Raw genomic sequence first — 13,022 nt, 5'->3', positions numbered from 1 at the left:
TCATGTTCAGGGCATTAACACAATAAATCTAGACTCTTAACAAAACTGTTGGACAAATGGATCCTTTTACAGTTCCCAATAGAAACTTTGCTACTCTCTGCAAAGTCTTGGACTGGCCTCCTCTGTCTCTCTCAGCATTCTTGTCTTCCTGCTTCCACCCGAATGTCCCCATAAGCTCTGCTCTCAGCATTCCCATTCCAGCCACAAAACGGTTCCAAAGCTGAAGAATCACATGATTAGATTTATTGCAGCACAAATATGGATCCTGATATCAATTTTCTACCCAACTTGCTTTACTTATAACTCACAAAAATACCTGACCAAAGAAACTTAAGAGAGAAAGGACTTGTTTTCCTCACAGACCAAAGTAACAGTTCATCAAGACACAGAAGTCTGAGAACATGAAGCTTATGGCACCTGGTAACTTGTATCAACAGAACAAGCAGAGAACAGTGAATGCTTGTGCTCATGTGACCTTCTCCATTTTAAACAGCCCTGGGTCCTAGTCCATAGAATGATGCTACACACAGTGAATAGGTCTTCCACACTCAACTAATCCAATCAAGATAATCTCCTCCTATCATTCCCTGAGACCTATATACAAGTTGATTCTAGATTTCATCAAGTTCACTTTTGACATTAACTATTCCATAGATCCATCCAACTTGTCTTCATTGAACAAAGGTACCCTGGGCCTCTTTCATAGCAGTAAAACTCTATTCTGCTTCTAAGAATTTAGAGGACTCTGCCAAACCCAAGACACTGAAGCTGGTGATGGCAGCACCTCTAAGAACCTGCTGATTGTGAAGTTTCTGACAGTTGCCTCTGAGGCTGTATTCTTTATAGCATCTGTGGATGAGACCATGAAGAGGCTCCATTCCACTGTAAATGCTACCCTATCAGCTAGACAGGACCAAGGGTAAACTGCCTCCAATGAGGGTCAGTCTGCATGAGTCACCACTGGCAACAGCTCACACTCACCCTCACTGGCATGGTGATTGATGATGAGGAAACAGTTGATAGTTCTGCTGTGCTGTCACTGGACGTTAATTAATAGAACTTAAATTTTCATCATAGTTTTTCTCATACTATCAAAACATAAATACAAACTAAATAGAAATCATAACTAAAGCAACTTATAAAAGAAAGATTTTATTGGCACTTACAGCTTCAGAGGGTGAGTCCATGACCATCATGGCAGGGAGCAGGCATCCCTGGCACTAGAGCAGTAGCTGAGAGCTTGCTTATTGTCAAGGAGGAGAGAGAAAGAAAATTGGAAACACCACAATCTTCTGAAATTTCTAGCTCCTCCAACAAGGCCACACCTCCTAATACTCCCCAAACAATTCCACCAACTATCGTGGCCATTCTCATGCAAACCACCACAGTCATTCTAAATCCTAGGGTGCTATTTTTCCAGCCAAGGATGGCTCAATGGAAGTATTAAATCTACTTAATTAAATCTGTTCTTTCACAGAGCAACAGGTGGGCATCTCCCGGTTCCATGTGGCCCACTTTAAAAAACATGGGATGGTCCTAGAAACGCCCACCAGAGTGGAGCATCATTATGTAGTGCTGGAAAACCCAAGCTTCTCCCCAGTGGGAGTTCTAATGAGAAAGATTCCTACTTTGGGACGCTTCATCCGAATCACTTCCATCACATTGATCTACTATCACCTCAGTCTCAAAGATGTGACATTTCACCTTTACCTGGTCCCTAATGACTGCACCATTCGGAAGGTAACACTGAGGACCACTAAAGTGAGTCAAGGGTGGGCTGAGAGAAAACTTGAGATGCAACTAGTGAGCCCCTTGGAGAGATTCTTAATAGTTCTATAAGGGGAACGTGTGTGTGTGTGTGTGTGTGTGTGTGTGTGTGTGTGTGTGTGAGAGAGAGAGAGAGAGAGAGAGAGAGAGAGAGAGAGAGAGAGATTCTGCCCTTCTAGTGGCCCCCTCCACCAGAGTCACCCCCGAGTGTCTTTGATGCCCAATTACTAATCCCTAAACATCCTTCGTTCGCCTCTTTCTACCAGTCAGAAGGATGGAAATTCTCCATGCACAATCTGTAGCCAGCTCCCTTCTTCTGTGGCAGCTACCCTGCTCCCAAAGTGAATGCTAAAAGAGCCAATAATTCAACAATCTGTATCACAGAACATAGGGTAGCTTGGAGGTGTCACCAGCCAATCCCACAAAAATGTACTATATATCATCTTATGGTATTCAGACCAGATGTTGTGGCCCAGCAATCTAGATAAATTGCTGTCTGTTCCCTAGGCCATTGATGAGGAGGAAATGAAATTCTATTTTGTTCGAATAAACAAGCCGCCCCCAATAGACTCTCTTTACATTGGCTCCCGCTACATCCTATCTGGTTCCAAGAAGCTGGAAATCATCCCAAAGGTGAGCACCCAGGTATTTGCTACTCTTCAGGGTCAGAAACCAGGCTTGGGAACCCTGTGGGGGCAGGTTACAAAGTTTTGCAGCAAATTGAGATTGCGGAGAAAACAATTGAGATTTGAGATGAGCAAGAATACATCACAGTTAGGTGGAAAGCAATTTAAGGGATCATACAGGAATGCAGATTGCACCTGGAGAAATGGGGAATTAAAGTCAATATGGCACAGAGGAGAGTCCATCTAACTATGGCTTAAAGAGCAAGCACTGGATTAGGCTGTGTGAGCAGGACTTTCAGGATGAGCTCTCCCTCATCTGTGGATGTTAATCTTTGAATCTGAAATGTCTCCTACATATGTAAATGTTTAAACATGTGCTCCCCACACAGTGGTAATATTTTGAGAGTATGTGGAAACAAATACATGAGACCTGGCCATCAGAAACAGCTCATTAGTGTCAAGCCTTGAGGATTATACCCATACCCTGCTCCCTACCTCACTGTATGATTTGCTGAGCATCTGGGATATAATAAGACCTGCCACAATCTCCTGACACCAAGAATGGAGTCCCAGTTTCCATGCATTTCTCACCACCAAACTGAACAACATAAACACTTCTTCAAGTTGCTTCCTGTCAGGTTTTTGTCAGAGTGATGAGAAAAAAAAAAAAAACAGCATGATTAGGTCCCATCTGGGTCCTTAACCTTCTGAGTAAAGATGTGTATTCCAAAGCTGTGGGTTACCTCAGTGCAAAAGATAACCAGTATCTGATCTGGTGTGCAAGATGAAGAAAGTATGGGGATGAGGACTGCCTTCCTTCACAAGATGAGTAGTTCATTCTCACATAGTAATTCCTTCTCTCTTCAGGAACTAAAGCTGTGCTACCGGAACCCTGGAGAATCACAGCTCTTCTCTGAGATCTTTGTTGGCCGCATTGGTTTGGGGATTAAGCTGCAAATCAGAGACAAGAAGCATATGAATCTCATATGGGAAGCCTTCCTAAAACCAGGTAAAATTAGTTTAGGTCCAGATATCCCAAAGGCAGAAGAACAACAATGACTTGGGAAAGGTGTATTGTCATCAATTTCTGCTGTCATGAAATAGCAAGATTAGTTATGTGGCTTTTGGTAAATCCAAAGCAAGTGGTCTGACGACAGTTTAAACTATGATGCTGTGTAGGTCAGCAGCTATCCCCTCTTGTGAAAAAATATGTGAGAAAAATAACTTAAAATGGGAAGGTTTGTATTGATTCATGGTCTTAGAACCAAGTTTCAGTCCCGGGGCAGCTGCCTCCATCTTTTTGTGCCAGAGATGAAACAGGATAGCATGGATGGGGAGCTTGTGAGAGAGGAGGCTGTTCACCTGGTGCCTCTGAAGCAGAGAGGTGTGAGAGAGCAGGAGTTAGAGGGAGAGCCAGGGAGGAGAGGAGAAAGAGGGAAGAGGAGGAGAGGAGAGATAGGGAAGGAATGGAAGGGGAGGGGAGGGGAGGAGAGGAGGTAAAGGAATGAAGTCCATGCAAGATGTCCTCTTCCAGGACATCCCTCCAGCGCCCTGCTTCTTCCGATGGACACTCATATAGTTACCATTCTCAGTACTCACATTAATGACTGCATTAGTGTATGGTGTCATTCATAAATTCATGGCCCTCAGGACCAGTCACCTTTGAATACTGCTGCAGGACTAATCCTTCATCACATGAGCGTTATCATGGAACACATCACATCCAAATCACCACATACTCTAAACCCCATTTTCTCAGTCCTGTATCCTGATTTCCTCCCCCACTACCCTTGAAATGACAGATTTTGAGATGCACAAAGCATCTGGCTCCAGTTCACATAATAACTCAGCTTTTTGTTTTGTTTTGTTTTGTTTTGTTTTTTTGAGACGGGGTTTCTCTGAGTAGCTTTGCGCCTTTCCTGGAACTAGCTTTGTAGACCAGGCTGGCCTCGAACTCACAGAGATCCGACCGCCTCTGCCTCCCAAGTGCTGGGATCAAAGGCGTGTGCCACCAATGCCCAGCGCATAACTCAGCTTTAAAATGAAGGGATTTTGCCAACATGAGATACTCAATCTCAAATCCATACATAATTTTTAAATAAATTTTGTTCTTGACAATTTTATACATGCATACAATATGTTTGAGTAACTCTACCCTAAACACACATTATTATTTTCCTCCTACTCCTGGCAGGCCTTCTTCTTTAATACAAATCTCTTTTCCACATTCATAAAGTTTTGCTTTGTTTCCCACAGAGTTTAACTGGGACCAACTGTGCTAGGTTTTGCACTATCCAGTAAAACCTAGTGAGCTCACCAGCAGGCATACAGATGGAATATATACTTCCCTTATCCCTATAATCTATTATTTGCCAATAGTTCAGCAGTAAGTGGTACTGTCCCTGTGAGCTGCCTCCCCATGAATAGTAACTGATGGGAAGACTCTACTTGTGTGGGTCCATAGACAGGAGGTACAGGTGCTGTGAGTTCCTGATGGCTATGGTCATGTCATGCTTAGAAGAAAGCCCTTCACAGCCCTTCTCCACATCTTCTGTCTCTACATTCTTTCCACTTCCTCTTCCACAATGTTCCTGGAGCCTCAAGAGTGTGATATAAATATCTACTCATAGGGATGAGCACTCAACCATGTCTTATTCTCAGTATCCTACACAGCTGTGTGTCTGCATTCACCTCCATTCATAGCAAATAGAGGCTTTTCTGATGAAGGCTGAAGGTAGCCTTTGTCTGAAGTATAAACATTGATATTTAGAAGGGCATTAATACTACATTCGTTTAGCTAAGCAGCATAGTAGCTTCTCTCAAGGGACTAAGACCTCCACAGATATGTGTTTGCTTGTTTTAATAACTTTATAGTGTTAGGGGTGGATTCTATCTTTTGGATTGGGCCTGAAATATAATAAGTCAGCACTGGTTGCTCCCACCACAGTTGTGCCACTATTTCAGCATGAAACCATCTGGCCTGGCAGGATGGTTATTGATGCCTTTCTCCCTCAGCAGCCTGAATAACACCATTTGATACTATAAAAGCTTAGCATCAAAAGGAAGCTTCCAACTCAGTTCCAGCTTGAATTCTCTATATCACATATTCAAGATGTGTGGTGTCTTCAGCAATAAGGTCTTATCGATTAATTTTCATGGGAAGCCAAGAAGAATGAAATGCACCTGTATTGTCTTGGTGACATCCAGGGCCTCCCTACCCAACTATGGAGATATCCTATACTTGGAACTGGGCTTTTGTTTTGAAATATACTAATTCTAAGACCTCCCATCTCAACTCTATACAGTGTCTTTTTTTCCCTCTTTTTTCTTTAAATGTTTTTTTCATTTTACATGCCAACTACTGTTCTCCCTCCCTTCCCTTCTCCCACTCCCTCCCACCCTTCCCCAACCCTACCCCTCATCCACTCTTCATAGGGGTAAGGCCCCTCTTGTGTAGTCAACACAACACAGTCTGGCACACCAATCTGGGGCAGGACCATACCCTTCCCCGCTGCATCAAGGCTGAGGAAGGCATCCTACCAAAGGGAATGTGCTCTAAAGAGCCAGTTCATGTACTGGTCCCCCTGCCAGGGGCCCCACAAAGATATCAAGCCACACAACTATCACCCACATTCAGAGGGCCTAGTACAGTCCCATGCAGGCTCCCCAGCTGTCAGTCCAGAGTTTGTGAGCTAGCAGGGTGTCTTGCATTTGAACTCTTTTGTGATTTTTATATTGGGTTACTAAATAATAAGTTTCATTGTGACTTTTAAATTCTGTCTGCATTTTCAGTAACCCATCCCACTCACCCCCTTATTTCATCCATCCCCCACCCCTCTTGCTGTTTGAATATTTCTGCCCCCAGTACTCCCTCTCTACCTTCATTTTACCAACACACTACTGTTCTCCTTTCTTCCCTAAGGCCCTGCTCATCTCTCGTTTTCTTGTTTCCATGGGTACACCAAACTAAACCCACAGAACTAAAGCCTCCGGGATAGAAGCTGCATGTAAGAGATGTGGTGTTTTTCTTTCTGGGCCTGGCTTATCTTCCTCATTGTTTTTCCTGTTGTATACATAATGCCATTTTCTTCACACCTGAAAAAAATTCATTGTATACATGTGGCAACATTCATTATCTAATTAACTGCTGAGGTCATCTAGGCTGATTGCATTTCTTAGCTATTGTGAACAGAACTTCCATAAGAATGGTTGTGCAAATGTCTCCAGAATAGAATATATATATTCCTTTGAATATATTACCAGGAGTGGTACAGCTGGCTTATATGGTAGTTCTATTTCTAGTTCTTAAGAAGGCTCCAGATTGATTTCTACAGTTTCTGGACTAATTTGCACTCTAACATGCTAGAGTGTAAGTGTTTCTGTGTCCCCACATGCACTCCAGCATTAGTTATCATTTGTTTTTTGTTTGTTTGTTTGTTTGTTTTTGTTTTTTGAAACAACATTTCCTATATGTATCCCTGGCTATCCTAGAACTCTCTTTGTAGACCAGGCTGGCTTTGAACTCACAGAGATCCACCTGCCTCTGCCTCCTAAGTGCTGGGATTAAAGACGTGCACCACCACAACCTAGCATTCATTAACTTAACATTTGTGTCCTTGATATTCAACATTCTCAAGGGATAAGATGAAATCATAAGTGATTTAAACTTGCATTTCCCTAATAGCCACGTGTATTTCTCCCTTTGAGAATTCTGTTACTGCTACGGCCAATCTTAGAACTGGGTTATTTTCTTGTTGTTTAGGTTTTTCAGTTCTGCGGGCATTCTAGTTACTAATCTGTCAGATGTTAACTGGAAAATCATTTCTCACACTCTTCACTGTGTCTTCATTCATTTGAGTCTCTTTTGTTATACAGAACCTATTTTAGTGTCCTGAGATCCAATTTATCAATTATTGCATTTATTTGCTGTGCCACCAGAGTCTTACTCACACGATCCTTACTTAATGTGCCACGTTGAAATGTTCTCCCTACTTTTACTCTACCAGTTTCAGAGAAATGAGTCTCACGTTGAGTTCTTGGGTCATTTGGAGTTGGCTTTTTAAAGGTAAAACATAATCATCTAGTTTAATTATCCCATGCATTGCCATGTAGGTTTTTCAATATCATTTGTTGAGAAGGTTGTCTTTTCTCCAAAGTGTATTTTAGGTTCTTTGTCAAAAGCCAGGTAGTGGTTACAGGGATTTTATCTAGGTCTTCTATTCTATTCCATTTATCTGTACATCTTTTTGCTCTGGCTGTAGTATTGACTTTAAAATAAGATGTGATGAATCTTTTTACAAAATTGTTTTTGCTTAGAATTACTTGGACATCTGTGTCTCTTGTAATTTCACGTGTATTTCAGCATTTTTCCACTCTATTTGTGAAGACTGTTTCTGGCATCTTCACTGGGACTCCACTGAGTATGTAGCATGCTTTTACTGGTGTGGCTTTTTCACATATTGACTCTTCCAAACAATGGCTATGGCTGGGGTGTCTTTGCATCTTCTAAATCCTTCCTCGATTTCTTTCTTTGATGCATATCTTTAAATTTTTCTTATGGAGTACTTTCATTTCCATGGTTTGGTGTTTCTATCCAAAATTGTGGGTTTTATTTATTTCTTTATTTGGCTATTGTAGACTCTTCCATATTTTCAAGCTGACACAGACAAGAGATAACCAAATAGTGACATTTCTTGAGTGAAGTGACAGTACAGTCTTAGTCCAGTACCCACATTCTAAAACCAAGCTCCCTTAATCAATATCTCTGGGAATGCCCAGCCCTGTCAGCCATCAAACAGTGGTGGTTCCTGCTCCTGAACTGCTAGATACAGGCTTCAAATGTGGTTGAAGAATAGGATTTGCTCAACCTTGTCTTGGGTGAGCCACAGGTATAGAACTGACCTTCCCCAGCATCAGGCCAGGGTATGAATCTCACTCCAGCACTTACTCTTCAGGTGATCTTGGAAAATGCCTTAATTCATTTGAGTCTGACCTTCCTCACCTGTAAAGTGAAAATCAGAATGGGTAACTCAGAGGATGGTTGGAAAGGTTAAACATTGTTTATACACATCTCATAGTGTGGTCCATAGCTGATGGGAGCAATGATGCTATTTTTTCTTTATATGAAGCCAACCTCTTGCACATGTTAATTATTTTTGTTGGGGCTCATTACCATCTATTCCCTTCCATGGGAAAGGATTCAGTTACTAGAAGATTATAATTTAAGATTGTGTCCTCAATCTTAAATTTTGGTTTTTAAATTCATGGTCACTCAGTTATTGTGTTCATTAAATGCTCTAATTTATCTACAAGTCAGGATACATCAAGATGGTCCAGCTATCATGGAGTGTAAAGAACATCATTCTTCCTTCATATAAATGAAGCCAGAGCTGACAATACTATAGACTCAGTTCTTTGGATGATGTCCCCAAACTGTTAGAGAACAGTGAATTTAGAATCTTCTCAAAATCTTGGGGTTTATTCATGAGCTAAAATTTATTAACCTCCTTTACTTGTTGCTAAAATCAACTCACTGTTCCCATGTGCTCAGTCTTATTTCTTACTGGTTCAGCCATCAAATAAAGAACACACGTTTGTGGCATGTGAGTGTACAAGGTCAAACAAAGACAAGAGAGTAGCTTTCTACCCTCAATCAAATGTCAAATGATTTAAGCCAGCATGGGACTTGGTTAGTTCTCCAGGGGAAATTCAGTCTAGGATAAAATTGAGACTGTCATCATGTGGGAGAAATATCTATTGCTAATCCATGTGTCTTCTCTCTCTATGATGATAGTCCTCACACCTAGATTCTCCATGTGAGTAAGGAAATGTTCACATTCAAGAATATATCAGAATTTCTGTAGTTCATTCTCAAAATCTCAGGCATGTGTGGGAGTTTCACAGAGTGCACTAAGTGTTTGTGACAGGCATCATTACTGATGCACTATCTCTCCTTTCTTCCAGGGGACCTCAGACCTGTACTGCCCATGATTCCTGCAGCCCACAAAGGTCAGTAACATGTATATGAGGTCAGAGAAGCCAATAGTATTCTGCTGGCAGATCATGTGACCCTTGAGAGAAGGGCAGTGAGAAAGGAGGTAGCCCCACTTTGCAACCCTCAACAGGATGAGTAAGGGAGGTGCATGCCCAGGGCAGAGTTCCTCTCATGCCCCTTGTTCCTTACCATGTTGACAATAACTCCACCCACTCCCAACCTGAACACCCTAACAGGAACCCCTCCTCCTGGTCAGGCAAATTATCAACCTAATAACTGGATTAAGGAAGGTACAGATATTTGTTCAAATGACCTTCCAGAGGAAGAAGGGAGTCAGGGGTGCAGATGAGGTATGTGAAAAAAAGTGGGTAGCCCGTGGGAGAGCCCATAAAGGAGCATTTCTTCTCTCAGTACCAGCCTCATCTTCACCTCTAGATGCCCCTGCCTTGCCACACTTCCTGGACCAGCATCGGGAGCAGCTGGTGGCCCGAGTGACATCAGTGGACCCTGTGTTGGACAAGCTGCATGGTCAGGTGCTGAGTGAAGAGGAGTATGAGGCAGTGCGGGCTGAAGCCACCAACCAAGACAAGATGAGGAAGCTCTTCAGCTTCAGCCGGTCCTGGACCAGGGTCTGCAAAGACCAAGTCTACCGAGCTCTGAAGGACACCCATCCTCACCTCATCGTGGAACTCCTTGAGAAGTCCAGCGGGATCTCTGTGGAATCTTGACATCTTAGTGGCTGAGGGGTGAGCACTCTCTTTTGAGTGCTAGCTCTGCCTGTCTTTCCTTTGGCCCTCAGTTCTTCCATCTAAAACCAATGGCCATCTGAGTTGCCTTTCTGATAACACTGTTTCAAGAACACTTCTTGAGGACTCAGATGTTCCCTCTTGGCTCTCACCTGCCAGATGTTCATGTGGGATGAACATCTCAGTAAACATCCAGTGTAGCCAGCAAGTCTGTTCAGGCTTTGTCCAGCCTCACATGCACTTGACCCACAGATACAGACAGGACTGGGAAGCATGGGAATTCCGGAAGACAAAGAGACAGTACCTTTCCCTGGAGAATGACTGTCATATCAATATGGGAAAGGAAGGGAGCTTCTCAAACACTTTCCACCCCTTTTTCCCAAATAATTTGAATATAACTCTGTGTGTGTGTGTGTGTGTGTGTGTGTGTGTGTGTGTGTGTGTACATAAATCAAACCATTTTATTGAAAATAAATCTTAAAGAAGTGTATTTCAAACAACTCTTTGTTGTAATATAATTTTACCATTTGTTAAAGATGAAAGCAAATTTGCAAACCAATTAAACAAATGTATTTATTTGTTTTTGCATAAGAAACTAAATATTGAATATTTGGTGCTATAAGCATAGGGAAGCTTCGGTGTTTCTCAGAGTTGCTGGATATTTTGCATTTCTCCTGCTTTACACAGATGTGCAGTGCACATTCCAGAGGCTGGTGGAAATTCTGTTCTAATTCAAGCCAAATTTCAGTTAGCATCTCATCATGAAACTCAAATCAGCAATTCATAACACAAATTTTAAAACCAAATGGTCTTGCATAATACAAGGCAAGGATATGCTTACATGCTAAAAATTATTTACATGCTAAAAATACTTACATGCTGAAATACTTACATGCTAAAAAATGAGAATAGAAAAATGTTTATATCTTTACAATCCAGGATAAACCTATCATGTTTCTGTAAGAGCAGAAAAATCTTGTGCATATGCAGAAATGCGGTAATCACAGCAAAAAATAGTCTAGACTCTGAGTCAAGGTGTTTCAGGAGCATCATAGGGGTTGTGTGGCATGCTGGCTCATGTAGCACGAAGTACTCATGCTGTGTGCTCAGACCCACAGGTGCACAGAAGTCACATGATGCCACATGGTCTACACTGCAGAAATACCTCAGATTCAGTGCACATTGTGAATCAAGCTTGGCCATTGCATATGCACAAACCTTTTGTTCTTGACAAAATTTTCCAACCACCACATTTAGTTCCATCATCCCATATGGAAGTGGGAGTCACAGCTTGAGAAGCTCATGTACAATGGTGGAACAGAAGACTCCGTGGTTCAGAGCCCTTGGGGCTATAGCAGAGGATCAGAGTTCAGCTCCCAGCAACCACATCAAACAGCTCACAACTAATGCCATGTAACACCAACTCCATGGGATCCAATACACTAATTTGTACTCCATGGGCACCCACACATGGCTGCACATTAAAACACACACAGAACACACACAAATAATTTTTTACAAGAATGATAATTCACATTGCTCTCCACTGCTCACCCATTTCCCAGAAGTATCTGTCTCTCATCAAAACCCACAGTGGCACTTGAGGCTTGCAAGGCTGTGTGCTTGTCCCCAGGATATCCCTGCCAGTCTCTTTCCCCAGGCCACCCACTTTCCCTCTGCATCAGGCTTCTGCTCCCCTCCCGGCCAGGTCATGACCTTTAGCCTGGCTTCTGGGTGCTTCCCATCTTCTCCTCTGGACTCTGCAGGTGTGCTGGCTCTGCCTGTGGGAATCTGTGGACCTCTTCCTCTATTTCTCTCTTGGAACACAGTGTTTTCCTTATTCTAACTCCTATCCTTCACTGGTCGCAGGCAGGCAGCTTCTCCCCAGACTTCTTACCCACAGTCCTCTCCAGTTTTGTTTGACAAGAGATAATTCCAAGTTTTGACCTCCCTTTCTGCTATATTAACTCCATTAGGAGTTTAGAAATAACTTAAAATGAAAACAATTGGGTAATTGCAAGAGAAATTAATGTTCTTAAATGTGTGTGACAGATGTAACACAGTGGGTTCATTTGTAAATAAGAGAAAATGCTAAAATATCAATAGCTAAATATAAATTTCTCAGTAACCCATGCCTCCTTACTGGAGTGGTTAGGATGCTCCAAGAAACAAGCCATGACAGGACTGAATCTGTGTCAGGCAGAGAGACACCGTCCCCATAACCAAGTCTTCAACTTGGGTCCTCTGGAGGACATCTCATCTGGACAGTAGCCAAGGGCTTTGAGCTTCTGTCAGAAAATGGCACATTCACAGGGAAAATAGTTAAAGAATAGAATATCCTCGTGTTAATTTTCCTTTCAAGAAATGTTATGATGCCTCTTCTGTGCTGGGCCTCTCAAGATTTGATCTGTGCAGCCTGCAAAGTTATTGTCATTTAGTATGAACACATGGGTGCTGCCACCAAGAAACTCCTGAACCTGCAGTAAGTTTCAGATACTTTAATAAGCCCCAAAAGGACAATAGGTATTTGGAAATGGAGACTTTTAAAGTACACTTTCATCCAACATGACCAGTGATAAGGGAGAAATATGCTCTACAGAAAGAAAAACAAAAGAAGTTTATTGATAAGTTTACACCATTTGTGCTGATGATAATTAAGCAATAACTATAAAGGTAAGACTCTGAAAATAGAGCTTTAAAATAATTAGGGGTTCATCCTCTTTAAATGTCCTATAGGGAAATTTATTTGACATGAGATTGTAAAATAGCAACTATCAGCTCAAGTAACAGTCTGATTCAGGGACAGCTTTTTTTTTTTTAACTGTAAATACCCATTAATGACTGTTTTGTATCAAGTTACCAGCTGTGGCTTAGCTGTCAATAAAATTA

The 13,022-nt window shown here is 42.0% G+C and overlaps 1 protein-coding gene across 1 annotated transcript in view; it reads left to right on the top strand.

The window, feature by feature from the left end:
- Positions 1-10,570, top strand: part of LOC118588328 (NACHT, LRR and PYD domains-containing protein 1a-like) — a 54,296-nt gene extending 43,726 nt beyond the window's left edge. The window contains exons 11-15 of the mRNA XM_036194580.1: positions 1,478-1,740; positions 2,275-2,400; positions 3,261-3,402; positions 9,357-9,401; positions 9,823-10,570. Of these exons, the coding sequence (XP_036050473.1) occupies positions 1,478-1,740; positions 2,275-2,400; positions 3,261-3,402; positions 9,357-9,401; positions 9,823-10,115 (869 nt within the window). The 3' untranslated portion in view covers positions 10,116-10,570. The remainder of the gene's footprint in view (positions 1-1,477; positions 1,741-2,274; positions 2,401-3,260; positions 3,403-9,356; positions 9,402-9,822) is intronic.
- Positions 10,571-13,022: the final 2,452 nt, after the last annotated feature.

Source organism: Onychomys torridus, chromosome 8, assembly GCF_903995425.1.
Source record: "Onychomys torridus chromosome 8, mOncTor1.1, whole genome shotgun sequence".
Classification (NCBI taxonomy): domain Eukaryota; kingdom Metazoa; phylum Chordata; class Mammalia; order Rodentia; family Cricetidae; genus Onychomys; species Onychomys torridus.
Note: the sequence above shows the minus strand (reverse complement) of the source record. Positions and strands in the feature narration are given on the sequence as shown.